The 15925-nt window shown below is 32.5% G+C and overlaps 1 protein-coding gene across 4 annotated transcripts in view; it reads right to left on the bottom strand.

The window, feature by feature from the left end:
* LOC140668988 (voltage-dependent L-type calcium channel subunit beta-2-like) overlaps positions 1 to 6964 on the bottom strand; it is a 35101-nt gene extending 28137 nt beyond the window's left edge. The window contains exons 1-2 of one of the 4 annotated variants that reach the window (XM_072898376.1): positions 6651 to 6964; positions 5218 to 5490 (exon numbers count right to left, since the gene is read on the bottom strand). In XM_072898376.1, coding sequence (XP_072754477.1) covers positions 5218 to 5280 — 63 coding nt within the window. In that variant the 5' untranslated portion in view covers positions 5281 to 5490; positions 6651 to 6964. Of the gene's footprint in view, positions 1 to 2500; positions 3437 to 5217; positions 6347 to 6650 lie in introns of those variants that run through there. The other 3 variants (XM_072898366.1, XM_072898395.1, XM_072898386.1) reach the window with 3 other exon arrangements.
* Between the last annotated feature and the right edge of the window lie 8961 nt (positions 6965 to 15925).

Raw genomic sequence — 15925 nt, 5'->3', positions numbered from 1 at the left:
CTTCCAATTGAACGATCATAAAATACATGTAACAAATTCTCAATCCGCCAGTTGTATGACTCGGTTGATACGTATGTAAAGTTGCACGCGATTTGTTCTACTTAATCGTCTAAAATATTCACCGCTCACCAATCACAGTTGATTGGAAATTTTATTGGCTATGCATTTTGATAATTCTATTAAGTCATGTGACATGCGAGCGTCGAGCTAATATAAATGTCTCGACAGGATTTTATAACTATCTCCCCTGAGAACGTATTATTCTCCGTTCACTTGCGATATTCGTTTTCTTTCACTACAAGATGTATCAAAGACACTGACAATGTACTGCTGAAAATGAGAAAATGTAAAAACTTCCAGTCTACTATAGAGAATTTCTTTAATATAATATATAATTTTTATATGTGCTCCACATTATATTTTGGTACTATATAATTTAAAACTTAATTCTTCCTTATAAATAATTAAAAATAATTTCAATAAAATCTTTTTTTTATTCATCGAAAATAAGAGCTATTTTATTTTAGTTCATTTTCAGAAACTTATGACTTTGTAAATTTATTTGTCACTTTAAAGAATCACTTAAGTTTAAGAATAATCGCGATAAAAATAGAGATTGATCCCTTTTCTTACACTACAACGCTAACGTCTAATTGATTGAAATTCATAATCAATGGTTCTATTTTATCTGACTCGTACGTCTACAGCTTTAATGACAAAACTTTTCAGCTGATTGTCCCCGTTATTGAAGAGTTCTTGTGTTAGGAAAGATCGGAAGTCATTGTCGATGATGCTACTTATGTAAATCGAGTGTTTACAAGTCGGATGTAATCTGTATATTTTTCCAAGACCAATTTATCGGAAATCTCGATCAATGCAAAAGGAGATTATGTGCAATTGGCGTTTATTATTATATATAGTATATATATATATATATATATATATATATATATATATATATATTTATATTTAAAGATTTTTTAAACAATTTTTCAATTTTGCATTAATTAATAACCATTCAATATAATAATTTTCTATATTAAAATTTTATAAATTGTAATGACGAATCTTTCTTTATAATATAAAAATGTAAACTTTTTTAAGCAAAATTAAAATAAAAATTTTGTTCTCTGAAAAATACTTTACATAATTAAATACATAATTACATAATATATATAATTAAATATATACTACTTCAATTGATTGTTAAATATATACTATATATAATTTAATATATAAGATTAAAATTAAAATTTTGCTTCATTAAATGTGTAGTCGAGAAATAAATATGTGTATGACATTCTTATGATATTTTTAAAGTTTTTTTCCTACCCGATATATGAAGTGCAATAAAATGCATTAGAGACCTAGGAATTTAATTCCCGCTGGTAATTTTCCTATAATATTCCAAAGGGAGAGGCTCTCATTTACCTAACCTGTTCCGCCTTGGAAAAAAATGCTGATACGCAGTAAAAATGAAAAAATAGAAAATAGATAGAGTAGTAAAGTGAGTTGAAATAACACAGAAAAGAATTTACGTGTCAAGCGTCGTCACGCAATTCACCTCATCTATCTGGATAATTAATTAATCCATTGCAGAAATAACTTCACAAATAACCTCGTTATTGGCCTCGTCAATCGAATATAGCAATTCGAAGAAACGCGAAATTGACTCTTAAATTATCAACTACATTTCTGGATAATCGATATTGTTGACTCTTTTAGAGATCCATTGCTTTGAATCCTTGAGTCGTCGAAATTTTGATATCCACTCAAAATTAAAATATGTAAATAGCAAATTAGTATATATGATTTTGAGCAGTATTTTATAAAAAAAATTAGAATAAAATATGACAGTGAAAGTTTTCTGTAAATATGAGGAAAGTTTGTTCTTTGTACATTAAAAAATATCTAACCAGCGGTTACAAAGACATTTTCATCAACATAAGTGGTTTTAAAAACATGAAACGCATTGCATTATGAATACAATATATATATTCCTTTTCCGTGAAATGAATCTTTAATTGAACAAACAGGGACGAAGAATACTAACGTGCTTATCTTACTTTTAGTATTTTTTTGAATCATTCAAAGGTTTTTCCTTTGCGTTTTAGATCAGAACCAATTACTTGAGAGATCAATAAGTTTTTTCTATCATACTTTTAAATAGTTATTATATTTTGACAGAAATAATTCTCAAAAATAATTTCAAGAAGTGTCAACAAAGTGCTAGCAATATTGCACACATTCCTAATTATACCATAAATAGAATTCGTTCCAGAAATTAAAATTTTTCGTCGCAATCCATGCCAAAGCCGCTAAACCGATGGTACACCGCAGAACCGTGGCACCCGGAAGGAGGTCAACGACATCATGCAACCTCGAGTGCAGTTTCCACGTTCCAGCTCGCTAGTCGATCGACAAATAGCTTCGGCTCGTCTTATCAATTTTTTTCTTACAAAAGCCTGCGTTCGTCCAATTGTTCTCGTCCGCACCGTACCTTTTACAAACTTTTTCTCTCTCTTCTATACTAAAAAAAATTCCTTCCAAATTATTCACGCTTTCATCTTGGAAACCTTTTCTTTTTATCAACATGAGAGAGCATCTTGTTTTAGGGATGACTGAACGCCTCGTATTTTCTCCACGTGTTCTCACGTTTCTCCGAACACAATCACTCAAAAATTTCACAGAGTATAGTCGAAGGATCAATATCAATATAACGGTGATATTGAAGAAAAAAAAATCCTTTTAAGAATAAGTGTTTTCCCGATCACATTGCGATCGTTTCCAGGACGATCGCGTAGCGTTACGCGTGTCCGAGCTCTTACCACCGTAAACTTTCACCCCTGCGTGCCCGCACGGCAACGGTGAACGCACGGCCCATAAGAGCGATTTGGCCGGCGGTGTCTCTGCGCGCACTGACACGACATGATCCTGGCAAATCACTGGCTGGGTCACCGTTACTCTGGCAATAGTGCCGTTTTCTGACTCGTCCGTATGCGGGCGCCACTGCGATGGTCGGTGGACGACACCCCCGTGACTATATCGATCCGAGAGGTGTTTCATTCCCGGCTCCTCTCCACCGCTCGTCCTCTTCTGCAAACCACCCGGAGCATGCGACCTGCACGACAACGGCAGGCCACTGCTCCCTGACGGCAACGTGTCCTATCAACCACTCGGTGTACATACAATATACTCAGATACAACCGCTTGATCATGTGCGAGGACGGGGGTGAAATTGTCGACGAGCTATGGGGATACAATTGCAAGAGACAAGCGAAAGTTGTATCATGTATATATAAGGAAAATATACAATTTTTAATTTCTTTTTGGAATATATAAACATGTAATGATTTTTAAACTTTTGCAAATAAATTATTTTTATTAAAAATATCGTTTTTTTTATTTAAATTAATAAAGTTATCTTAGGTACGTAAGTAAGGTACATAAGTCAGTAAAAATATAAATTCAATATAAATCCCTCCCTCCCAGATTTCGCATATTCCCTTCTTTGTTGGATGATACATAATCTTGGATTTTCTTTTTTTACAAAAAAGTACGTTTATTTTATATGTAGATATGAAACTTACACATGCTGGGGTAGTATATAAATATTGTTGAGAGAAACATAGAATTTTCTTATCTAGTTCGATCGTAATATGTTGTCAAGTTGATTGCTTTTATTATCGTAATACGGTTATTTCCCAATACGTGAAATGAGACAATTTCGTGAATTTCGCTGATTTCATTTGAAATACAATCCGTTTTTATTTATGATGTGATTGTATGTGTATTCCATATGTCAGAAACATGAGTAGAATTGCAGATAAAAAAGTTACTACTTTTACCGCAAGAAATACTGACTCAAAGCATTTTTTATATCTATATGTATTGCCTATATATATTGTATTATTATTTGATCACAAAATATCGTTTTGCTTGATTGATTGCCAATAACAAATTTGGAAAAAAAATATTATTGTTTCTATTAAGAACTTTGATACTTAAAATTAAATAATAATTTTGAATAATAATTATTTATTTTATATGTACATCGTTTTTATATTACTTTTATTATTTCTGTGTGATAAATAATTCTATGTTATAATTTTGCTAGATAATATCAATAACTTTAACAACATTGATTAAACTAAATTGGTATTGAATAGAATTTATTAATGTTAAAAATAGCTAACAAAAAATTTAGTTCTTTTCTGGAATTAGTTTCATTTTGGAATCTAGGTCATCTATGTAGGTCACGCAGGGTGCGTGCGCGTATTACCTTTCTCTCTTTCAATCTGTCACCTCTTCTTTAGGTTCTGCAGTTTAAAATAATAGTTTCTAAAGATTAAATATTACTTTATATTTTTTTATTATCATCTTTTACTTTTTATTATTTAAAGTTAGTCATTTCAGATCTTTATTATATATATATATATTTACAAATGTCGTAATAAATTAAAAAATTTTGAATTTTAATAGATTAGTTATATTATTAGGAAAAGGAAAATTTATAAAGTCATTCAAGTATTTTACAGATACAAAGAAATGTAAAAACTCTGAAGTATTCTTTAGATATATAGAGATACCAGCTTCGATCTCAAAATCGTATCTCATAAATAAATAATCGGTGAACTATACGAGCATGACGGCAGCTTCTTTCATTGCGATCACGTGGCGCAAAAATAAAATTTAAGAGCATTGTGCTCGCAAAGACAGAATGCGCATGCTCGCGATATATTATAGTAGGTTGCGGACGCAGATGATCGAACTGAAACTTGCTTTTATAAGCATACCTATTTTATAAGCGAATCTATAAAACAGTCTTACGAATAAATAACATTTCGTCAATGGAAACATTATTAGTATGAAATAAAATACATTTTAGGTAATATTAATCTGTTTCACACACATTTGTTTCTTTTATATTTTATTATTATATAAAATCTTTAAAACAGATATATTTATTAAGCGATGCAGTAAATATTCTTGTCTCGATATTTTCGAGATGCAAGAAATCTGTCGCAGCCAAGATATTTGGCAGTTATTACGATTGCGAGGACTTTTAGTGACCGAAGGACATAGTTACTATTTCGGTAGAGATGTGATAAATCTATGACTGGTTATATTTACACAATTCGTCGTAAAGTTTCGTTGATATTAATTAACAAGTGACAACATTATGAACATATTTGGAGATATTTTAATTTGATTTACCCTTCTTCTTCCAAAAGGTTTGTATTGTTCCCGCTTCACTGGTCGCCGATGAAGATGTGCCATGTCGAAAAACGGAAGTTGATGCACGGAAGAGCCAAGAGTGAATAAAAGACGATGCTTGTTGACACTGAGAAGAGCAATGGATCTACCTCTCGACTAGATCAGTTTTCGTCAGCTTAGCAAATCCGTCAACTTCCGGCACAAAATATCTCGAGTTCTGGTTCGAAGCCGCATTTATCACATTCTATTGTTCTATTTTTTTTTTTAATCCGTCTGGCACAGATACACAGCATACACATGTTTCACGCGGAAAAGATGCATCAAAACATTCAATTTATACATTCTCAATCAATAATTAAAAAAAAAAAAAAAAACATACTATCACTTTTTGCAACGATTGAAAGCAATTTTCTGCAATTGCTGATTGAAGGTTTGTGATTTGCTAGAATTGTTTACTGGATCCGACAAAAGTTTGTTTTATACATACATATCAATGTGTAATCAAAGCTAATAATATTTGTGTTTATTATGAAATATATAAACAATTTTTTAATTTCTTCCTTTTTTTAATATATTAGGTTATATTTGATATGGTTTACATATAGTATGATTTGAAATCTTGAGATTTATTAAATCATAGAGACTTTCTTCATTTTGTACCAAATGCTAATTTAGACACTTAAATACGTTTTGGTCTTTATATTTTAATTTAATATAAATTAATTAATCGTATAGTTTCATAACATAATTATACATTTAACGATTTTACTGAATAATATTAACAAAGTTTTGACAAGATAATATAAAGTCAAATTTCGACAAGATAACGTCAAGTATTAAGCTGTGTCTTCTGAAAATTAGGAACTGCTGCTTCATACATCGTCCAATCTTTGGATCAATGCCGACAAGTTAATGTAACAGTCCGTGACGTCTTTAAGAGTATATCAGACGCATAAATCTTTAGCCCTGACCTTGACTCATCAGCATAATTTTTAGCATCAAAGAAGTATAAATCGAATGAAACAAATTTCACGATTATCATTGAATTAATCAAATTATTTAAAAAAATTTTTCAAATAGTTTGATTAATTTTTATGAACGTATTTTAATTGTAGGAAATACAATACATAGTGCAAGAGATTAAATTAATTAAGATAAAATATTAATTACGTGTTCAAAATTAGCATTATATTATATTATTATTATATGTATATTTTTATCATATATCAAATTTGAAAGTTATTTGCTAAGCAAGACGTTTAAATATAAAATATAATTTTATAACAATTATCTCTTGGCTTTTGACAGAAGAAACTTCTAAACAATTTTTTCTTAGAAAAGCTTGACTGTAAAGTTAGTGCGATCCAGTAAACAATCTCAAGAAATGTTAACCCTAACAAACGCTTAAACTACTTAATCGCCGCATTTCATACATCTGCAATCCGTTCGATTAATCTTTTTATCAATAAATCATAAAACTTCACTATATTAACACCAAATCGATCACTTTGCTATCAAGTTGTGACGATACAAAAGTCACGTGTTCGTTTCCCAGAGGACTCTAGAACCCTGATCGCGAGACAACGAACTCAAATTATCGCATAGATGGAGAAAATCGGTTCGCTATTTTCAATAGAAGTTTTCCTTCCGAATTATAAATCCGATCTATCGATGAATAAGGATTTCTAGGATCCGATGCGAGACGAGCTCGGTGTGGATGTGCTGGTGATACTGGTGAGTCGAGGAGCTTTTGGAACGCACCGCGACCTCCTCTGCTATAAATAAAACGGCGGCCGCTACAGCGAAAAGTCTGCCAGCGAGACGGGTAGAGTCGATTCATCGTATTTTTTTTGTTAAATTTGAGAATTGGAAAATTTTCCGAGTGACGAAAGAGTTAGTTGAAATAGATCGTGTCGTCGGTGTTCTCGAATGTATTGATTTATATGCCAAGTTACGTTGATCAACTTTGACATCTTCTCTTCATTTAGAATCTTTTTGCTATCCGTGTAAAATATCGAAGAAGGTTCACAAATATTATTTAATCAAATATTTTGTTTAATAATTTATTTCTTTAAGTATCTACAAATGATCATATTTTGACAAGTTTTAAATATTAGAGTATCAATTTTCCAACAAGAAAGCTTTGTTGAAAATTTCCAACAAATTTATTTTTTAAAAGTCACAGTTTATTTTAAAGTTTTTAATAATTATTTTTATTTTTAGAATATTTCGAAAAAATATATTGAAATCCTACAAGTTACATTTCTTTATTTTAAATTATTTATTGTCAGATTCATTATTAATAAATTTATATAGAAATTTGTAAGTTTTAATAAAATGTTAATGTACATTTATATATATATATATCAGACGATACATATTAATGATTACTTATAGCTTTTTTCTTTTTCAATGTTTTAAAATTGCAACTTAATATTATTTTGAAATATTACCTCAAAGTGTTACCTTGGATAGATAAATAAAAAAATTTTAAGATAACAAAACTTAAGTACTAACAGTTAATAATGTATGAAGTATAATCCAACCGTATTCTTGTAGGACGAAAGATGTGAAACCTTCTGTTTTATCGACGGACAGCAATACAATATTCTCTTGAAACAGCGTTTTACAGTGCATGGATCATAGATGTCCATACTATGGTTTAATTGCAGTTTAAATCAATAAGTTATTTACGTTAGTATAATAATATCTCGTTAGAGAATAAAAAAATACAAACGAGTTATTAATTTATTGTAAAGTAATATTAAATTTTTAAACTGGAAGAAAAGCAATCTTTTTTAAATTATCCTCAAGATGTAAAATCTTTGAGTAGATACAGAAGGGACAAGTTTTACATGTTTTAAAAGCAATCAAAAAAGATTGTTTCATTGTTTATGCATGCAGCTTTACAAAGTCAGATTAAGCATAACAATAAAAAAAGATTTTCATCAATAGTGTAAATTCGATACAATTCAAAACTGTTCTTCCATCGCGCGCTTGTTAAAAGTATCTCATAAATAATAAGACATTTCCTCTTCACTTAAACCGCAAACGAATCATCTAATTTTTCTTTCTAGGAAGATCTTTAGATCTGTTTCAAAGAGGCTACTTTTGCAACGTGTTGTTTGAATAATGAATGCTGTCGTCATGCAGGATGTCTCTCTTTAGGAAGAATCGATGTCGCGCTAAATATACGGAGCCAAAAGTCTTTGCTTAATAGCCGAATGAAACGGCCGCATCGTTCTTTTAAGCACGCTCTTATGTTTCCCGCTTTAATTATTCAGCGTCTCGGCATTTCCGCTGGTATTTTCGTAGTCGTACACCAGCATCGTGCGCGCACATTAAGCGAGACGCCGGGTATTATAGCGCGATAAGATTTACTGGTAACGCGGCATCGTACTACACGAACACGCCGGAATGTTCACGGCAAGTACCTGAGAAGATACCGTCAAGCAAGTGTAGGCAAAATGGACTTACATTCCTCTTTATTATCAAACTTATATTTCAGAGTTCCTTATATTCGCAGATATGGATGTAAATGTCAAAAAGATTTTCAAACGAAGAGATAGAGCTACACTTTGGAAAAATAAATATCAATATAATTAATACATGCGTAATATTTGGTATCAGATAAGAAAAAAATTCCGTGTTTAAATAGACCGTTGTCTATTGAATTTTCTTAATTTTTTGATCTGATATTTAGTAAGATTTACGAGTCTGGGAGAAAAAAGTCTGAGATTAATGAGCTTGATCGCGTGGTGAACGCGCGCGTGCACCTGCTTCGCCTCTCTCTCTCTCGCTTTTGCATCATCGCGTCGTCGTCGCTTCCGGAAATGTAGGCTGCTTTGACAAGTCGCTCGAGAAGACGGATTTAGAACCCCGTTTAGTCCCAACAACGCGGTTTCGCACGTGCTTGTAAGCGTATTCTTTCGAGTTTTTCCAGAACGGTATATCCCGTGCGCTTTCGTGACGCCCGCAGCTGCAGCAATACGCGCCGCGCGTGAAAAAGGTCGAGCTGCAAATTGTTCTCTATTACCGCAAATTAACGAACGATCACTATCGAGAACCTGGAATTATTCCCTGTACTGACTACGGCTGCGTGCTTCTGGCGACCGACAATGTGCGAATGACTCTAAGTTTTCTAGACCAAGAAAAATATACTTAACTCGATATTTATCTGTCCCACATTTGACTTTTTTATTACTTAAAATTATTCAAAAGTTACCGTGTATGTAAGAAATAATGTCTGTAAGAAAGATGGTAGATTTTACTTGTATGTATCAATTACCATGTCTATCTTCTTAATCTCCGCTCTAATGTTCGCATTAATGTAACTTTAATAACAATTCTAGATAGTACGTATTCATTTCAGGAATGTTTCACAAATATCTCTTTGAAACGTTTATAATCAGCTCTTGAAAACGTTTCTGATTAAAATGTCTATTTGACAAACGTTAAAAGAAACCTTTTTTCCTATCAGAAAAATGTTTGAGAAATAGTAAAAAATATCGTTTTTTTCTTTATTTATAAAAAAAGTTTGCTTTCTCATAAAATTAATAAAATAATGCAGTTATACATCGAGCACTGAGTCATCTACGTTAAAGATAACTAAAAGTTTTAGATATCTTTTCAGTTTTCTGTTATACATATAATTACATGTAGAATTAAAGAATTCAAAAACCGTTTTATTAATGTTATATAAATAAATTTCCATAAATTATATAAATAAAATCTTTTATGATTTATTTAAATTTAATCATTTAATTCAAAAATTGTCTGAGTGTAAAAATCAGATATTTATCTCTCCGCTATGTGACACACTATGTGTGTTGTCTATCTCGTAATAATTTAGACACAAAAGCTATATAAAACCTGTTAAAAGGCGGATAATAAGATTGTAATAATTATTTTATCAATTTTTTAACTTCCTGGTACTCATACAGAAGATTCAGATATTGAACTAATTTTTGAAAAGTCGGATAGATAAATGTTCGATTTTAACATAATATGTAATAGTAGTACATAATTAATATGTATATACGTATATCTACTTTTAAAAATTAATTATTTTAAAAAAATTAATTTATCCTGTTTATAGAAACATTAAAAATACGTTTCTTAAATCATAGTTTCAAGAATTTTTGTCGAAACGTTTATTATTGGTATTTGATCTTTAAAAATATTGAATACGTTTATAAAACAAATATGTGCTACCTGAGAATTTATGACCGTTTTGGAAAAATTAAATTAAAAAGAGTAATTATCAAAGAATCCGCACGATATCTTGTCTACAACTTTAGTTTTATATCGTAACAGTTGGAAAATATAGCTTTATTTTTTAATAAAAGAGAAATGAAACAAGCCAAATGGTAAAGCGATGAGCAAACTCATGGTCCCGATGGCGAACGCGAGTACGTAAAGTGCTAAATTCGCCGTAGGGCGGCGAATAGACGGCAGATGGTGGACACCTGAGTTCTCCACGTTGAAAGTTTCGGCGGAGAGCCGATAAGATCGAGGGAATCTTCGTGGTATATTGCGGGCTCAAAGAGACAGAGAGAGAGAGAGAGAGAGAGAGAGAGAGAGAGAGAGAGAGAGAGAGAGAGAGAGAGAGAGAGAGAGAGAGAGAGAGAGAGAGAGAGAGAGAGAGAGAGAGAGAGAGAGAGAGAGAGAGAGAGAGAGAGAGAGAGAGAGAAAGCGCCGCACCATTATTACTTCACTTGTGGTCCGGTCAAAGGATACGCCTCGTGCAAAGAGATGAATTAGACGCGTTTCGATATACGATGGCCTTGAACCGACAACGAAGACGATGACACAGATAGTCATGAAGGCGAATTAGATCCAATAGAACGATTAAGGACGACCGACAACTGCTCGAGGACTCGGTTACCTCGAAAAGATAGTGTAACTCGAGTCGGCAATACTCGACAAAATTGTAACCGGAGATGTGATCAGAACTCGATTATCGTTTCGAGCACGATGGTGAAATTAAAGGAGAGCTTGTCGTGTTTGCGAGAGGATCAGAAATGCATTGTAATGTAAATGAAACGATACGAGAACGTAAACATTGAATTGCATTGTGACTTCCGTCGAGGAAAATATTTCATATTGTATTCATATTTCGTATTCTATTCTATTCGATTCTATGAAGTATGTAAAGCCAGAGAAAAATATGTGAAAAGAGTTGGAGAGATATTACTTATACGTGTGTCCAGAAAATTTTGAAATTATTAAAAGCTTGGTAAATAGGTATAAATAATCGCTGATTTGAAATAAAACAGTATGCTACATATGCTACCCGTAATTATTCAATTCTTCACAAATAACTCGTGATTTTATCAGGTAAATTTACGATTTAAATCATAAGATAATGTTCTAATTTGTTTCTTTGTCTTTATACTTTGAAAAACCTTGCTACAATAATATAGGATAAATAATTTTTTTCTTAATATCCGTAATAACATATTATCATGAATGAGGAAACGATAAAAGTCAATTATTCATGATCACAGATTTCACGCCGTAGTACAGGTTCGTTGCGAGAGAAGTTACCTGGATAATTTTTCTCTTCTCTTCGCTATAAAGCCCAATTTGTAAATTACCGTTATATCATGGTTGTGTTATAGAGTTATGGTTTCGGCGTGGCATTGCCATGGATAATGAAACTCGTGGAATCGAGAGAAGGATGTGGACCCAATAATTACGCTGGTCGTTGCTTTAGGCGCATAGTATGTCGGCTAGTTTAAAAGCGACGTGTGCACGCTCTTAGAAAAAAATATTCCTCCATTAGCAGCTTTTTCTTCTCCCTCTTTTACAGTTCATCATTTATTCTAATGGAATAATTTTATACATTCAATAAGCGTGTCTGGTACGTGCAATTTCTGAAAATTGTCAAAATCGTCGTTTTTTCGTATCGATTTTTCACATCGATCTCTGCTCCTCTTTTGCATAACGCAAATTTTTGACAATATGTTCTTGTAAAAAAGGCGAAAATAAAGTGCAAAGTATTTAAAACAAAATTTCTCAGACGTTGAAATTGAAAAACTTTTCTCTTTAAAAGAAGAAAATGCGTGCAGTAATAACATGCAATTAATATTACGCAACTATAAAATGTAACATGATATTGAATTGAAAAAATGGTATAGCTAAAGAGTGAAAATCAAGACGGTTCAGGTCATGCGTTTTACATGCCGCATTTATGCGGCCAGTTGTCGGCACACCCGCTATGCTTCGCAGGTATACGTATGAAAGGTACATAGGTGTATACGTGTATAGTAGGATACCGTCCAGCTTTCTCTTTTTATAGCCCTCTAAGCACCGTCCCCGCCTTCGTGCGAGCTTCACACAAAAGCGAAGTCGTGAACCGTTGCTGCACGTATTGCGTACGTGCGTAGGTGTATAACGCTTGACGCACTAATGCGACTCACACATAAATGCTTAGGTACAACCTCTGCTAGGATATTCGAAGATATGAACTCTCCTAAGAGAAGGTTCAGTTGCCTGAATGTACTACGTTGATTAGATCTAAAAATATCGTCGACAAAGAAGTATGTTGATTGTTTCTCAAAGCAAAATCTACCTGATTTCCTTCTTCAATGTAGATATCAAAAATAATAGAATTATGACTGATATTTGGTATAAATGCAAGTTAAAAATTTTATTTAAAAAATATCAAAAAGATTTGCAAGTTATTAAACAATTTATAATTATGTATGATCTGATGATTCTTCAAAAATTAATTTTATTCACCTCGTGGTAAAATATTTGAGAGTTTTATAACTTATTTTAATTCATATTTATGGACTCTAACCACTACTGGAATTTCAATATATGGAATACAAACCCGCACCCGCAGTTATAATCCGAATGGTACCGGCTGATAAGTAGCAACTACCTCAAACTAGCCTTGACAGCATAATGAGGCAACGTTCTCCAGCATAGCTTAAATGATTAATAAAATTTCGTTATTTTTGAAGATAGTTCTTTCATTTAAAACTTCAGACATGAAGAAACAGCATCTTGAATACTAATGACACGGAAAGTTATCGAAAAAAATCCACATTAATATCGCTGTGCAGATCGCACGGAAAATTGCAGGAAGGAGCAAAATAATTGGCATTGACGTTTTCTTTCAATTTCTTGGCACTCATAAAGTCTGGCATGCCAATAATAATGTTATTACCGGCACGCCGAGCCTAAAAGCCACGTGCGCGAGAAGCCGTTCGGATACTCGGGATCCGCTCGATATCCGTTACTGTAAACGATGCGAGAGCACTCGGACACGCGCGCGGTACAAATTACTTCAGTAACCGCCCCGGGTGTTTACAGTCATTGACACGTAAGTGCCATACACGTGTCCGATTCGCTGGGTGTATGTATGTATATACACGACGATCGCGCGTACAGTTGCCGTTAGTACTTCGCGTTGCGCAAGCGAAAACTTCGACTATAATGCCTTTTAGTTTTCCCTTCCATCTCCTAAACGTTTCACTTTGCAATATTCTTTATCGCTCGTTAAAACCTCTATTGATTAGAAAATTCGACATAATTCATCTTTTCTTGCAGATTGCGTCATTTTTGATTCAAATTATATATGTAAAATTATTTAATACAAAAAAAAAAAAAAAAAGACATTGAATTAAGCATATTTCAATTATTATTGCATGTATCAGCGCGACATTTTGTGAATGTCAATACGATGGAAAAATTTGTTTACGATGAGTTGCAAACGAATATTAGTGCTGATAACATTGTGTATGTGCGATTATGCGATAATAATATTTGCATTACCTATTCTTTTCTATATAATGATAATATGTATTTTTTTGCGAGTGAAGATTAATTTACATTTTCTCGGAATGTATGCAAATCAAGTTCAAAAACACGACACGCAAAACTTAAGTGTGTAATGAAAAATATTTAATAAAAAAATACATCACGACACATACATACGCATACACATGACGTAACGGTATTAAAATGTTTCTCTCTCGTGATTATTAATCGTGAAATTAAACAACTGTTCAAGATCTATTTGACTTTTAGGCTTTTTTCCTTGAGTACAGATTTATTTTTATGATTCTTAATTGCTCGTCCACATTGATTATGCAACAACGTTAATTTCTTCGTTTATTTCAGCAATCAACTGTAAATTCATTCGTGTAAATGATGCCTGTAGCGTGCGCAAATACGCGAATCAACCTTTAATAATAATTTAATCGAACGTTGTGTCTCCGCCTCTCGCGCACAAACGAACCTTGTTTGTCTGTCCGCCGTCATTATGCGCAACCTAATTACCGGCCAATGATTTCATGGAACGCCATTCGAAATTCAATTGACGAGATGTCCGCGCGATTGCCGATTCACCGACGAATTAAACGGTCGCATTGCCGATCTCGCCTGGCATTTACATATTTAATGCCAAGGACTTGTTGTGAATTATGTCTGAAACGTGGGCAACGCCTACGGGTATGTTTTACATATTTTCTTGTAAAATTCAATCAACACCAAGCGTACAACTAAACAGAGAGACGGACATAACAGTATCTTTCTGGGAAGTACTAAACATATACTCTGCTAAAATTTCGCACTTTATGGATGACTCGTCGTTCAGTATAATAATTCGATAATTAAAAACTTTTTCATTTTAATACAAGAAACATAAATTTTTGCTACATTTTAGTAATCAAGTTGCCGTGATTGAATGGAGGAATCAATGGCTTCAGAATCCTTGAGTGTATCGTGGTACATGCGATGGTACTAGTCAATGACGCTGGCAAAATCATTCTATCGTCAGGAATGATTAGGCGTTTTATCGATTTCATTTACAGGTTGACGAGCGCCAATCGATCTGTCCAACAATGTGGCTCGACTCTATCGTTTGTCAACAGAGCTGTCTCGATAGGGCGACAGCTTCATTGGACAGCACGCGAATTCGTTAGATTTATTTTCGACAGCTGTTCATTGCCCCGGTGTAATCAGAAACAAAAGTTTCAGCGGCAGTTTTTTGCTTCGAGGATATTAAAAATTTTAAAGAATAAAAAATTTTCCTCTTATAATTAACTATTTTTTGAAATATTTGCTCATGAAAAAACTGTCTAAATTTGTGGAGAAATCTATCAGTACATACATTGCGCGACATTGATCAGATACTTTGCACCTACCTACATTAGGTATGGAATACGTCGAGTATACGAGTCAACTTTCACGAGACGAATTATGGATACAGAGGTGAGCGCGCCACCATATACAGAAAGTAAAAAGTCGTTAATCTTCTGTTTTTTCCTCCCGACACAATTACTGTACTTCTAAATAATACAATTAATCCTTATATATCCATATCAAACGCATATATCACATATGTCATAGATTTTATTATACATGGTTTTTTTTTTTTTTTAAGGAAAGTTTATTACCAGATACACATGAAAATCATAAATCAAAAATATTTTATATTGTTCTATATATAAAATTGCTGTAAATGTCAATACAAAATACTCATATTACCAATACATTTCTAACCTTTCAAATTATGAAATTTTTAAATAATTGAGAGAGAATATTTTATTTCTATTTTATTATATAAAACAAATTATACGGAAAAAATATGACATTCTATTTTTCCGAAGAAAAAAAATACCCATTATAAAGTATACTGTTGATTTTGATACACTATGTGTATATACATTGTAACACTATGTTATAACACGAA

Source organism: Anoplolepis gracilipes, chromosome 1 (assembly GCF_047496725.1).
Source record: "Anoplolepis gracilipes chromosome 1, ASM4749672v1, whole genome shotgun sequence".
Classification (NCBI taxonomy): Eukaryota; Metazoa; Arthropoda; class Insecta; order Hymenoptera; family Formicidae; genus Anoplolepis; species Anoplolepis gracilipes.
Note: the sequence above shows the minus strand (reverse complement) of the source record. Positions and strands in the feature narration are given on the sequence as shown.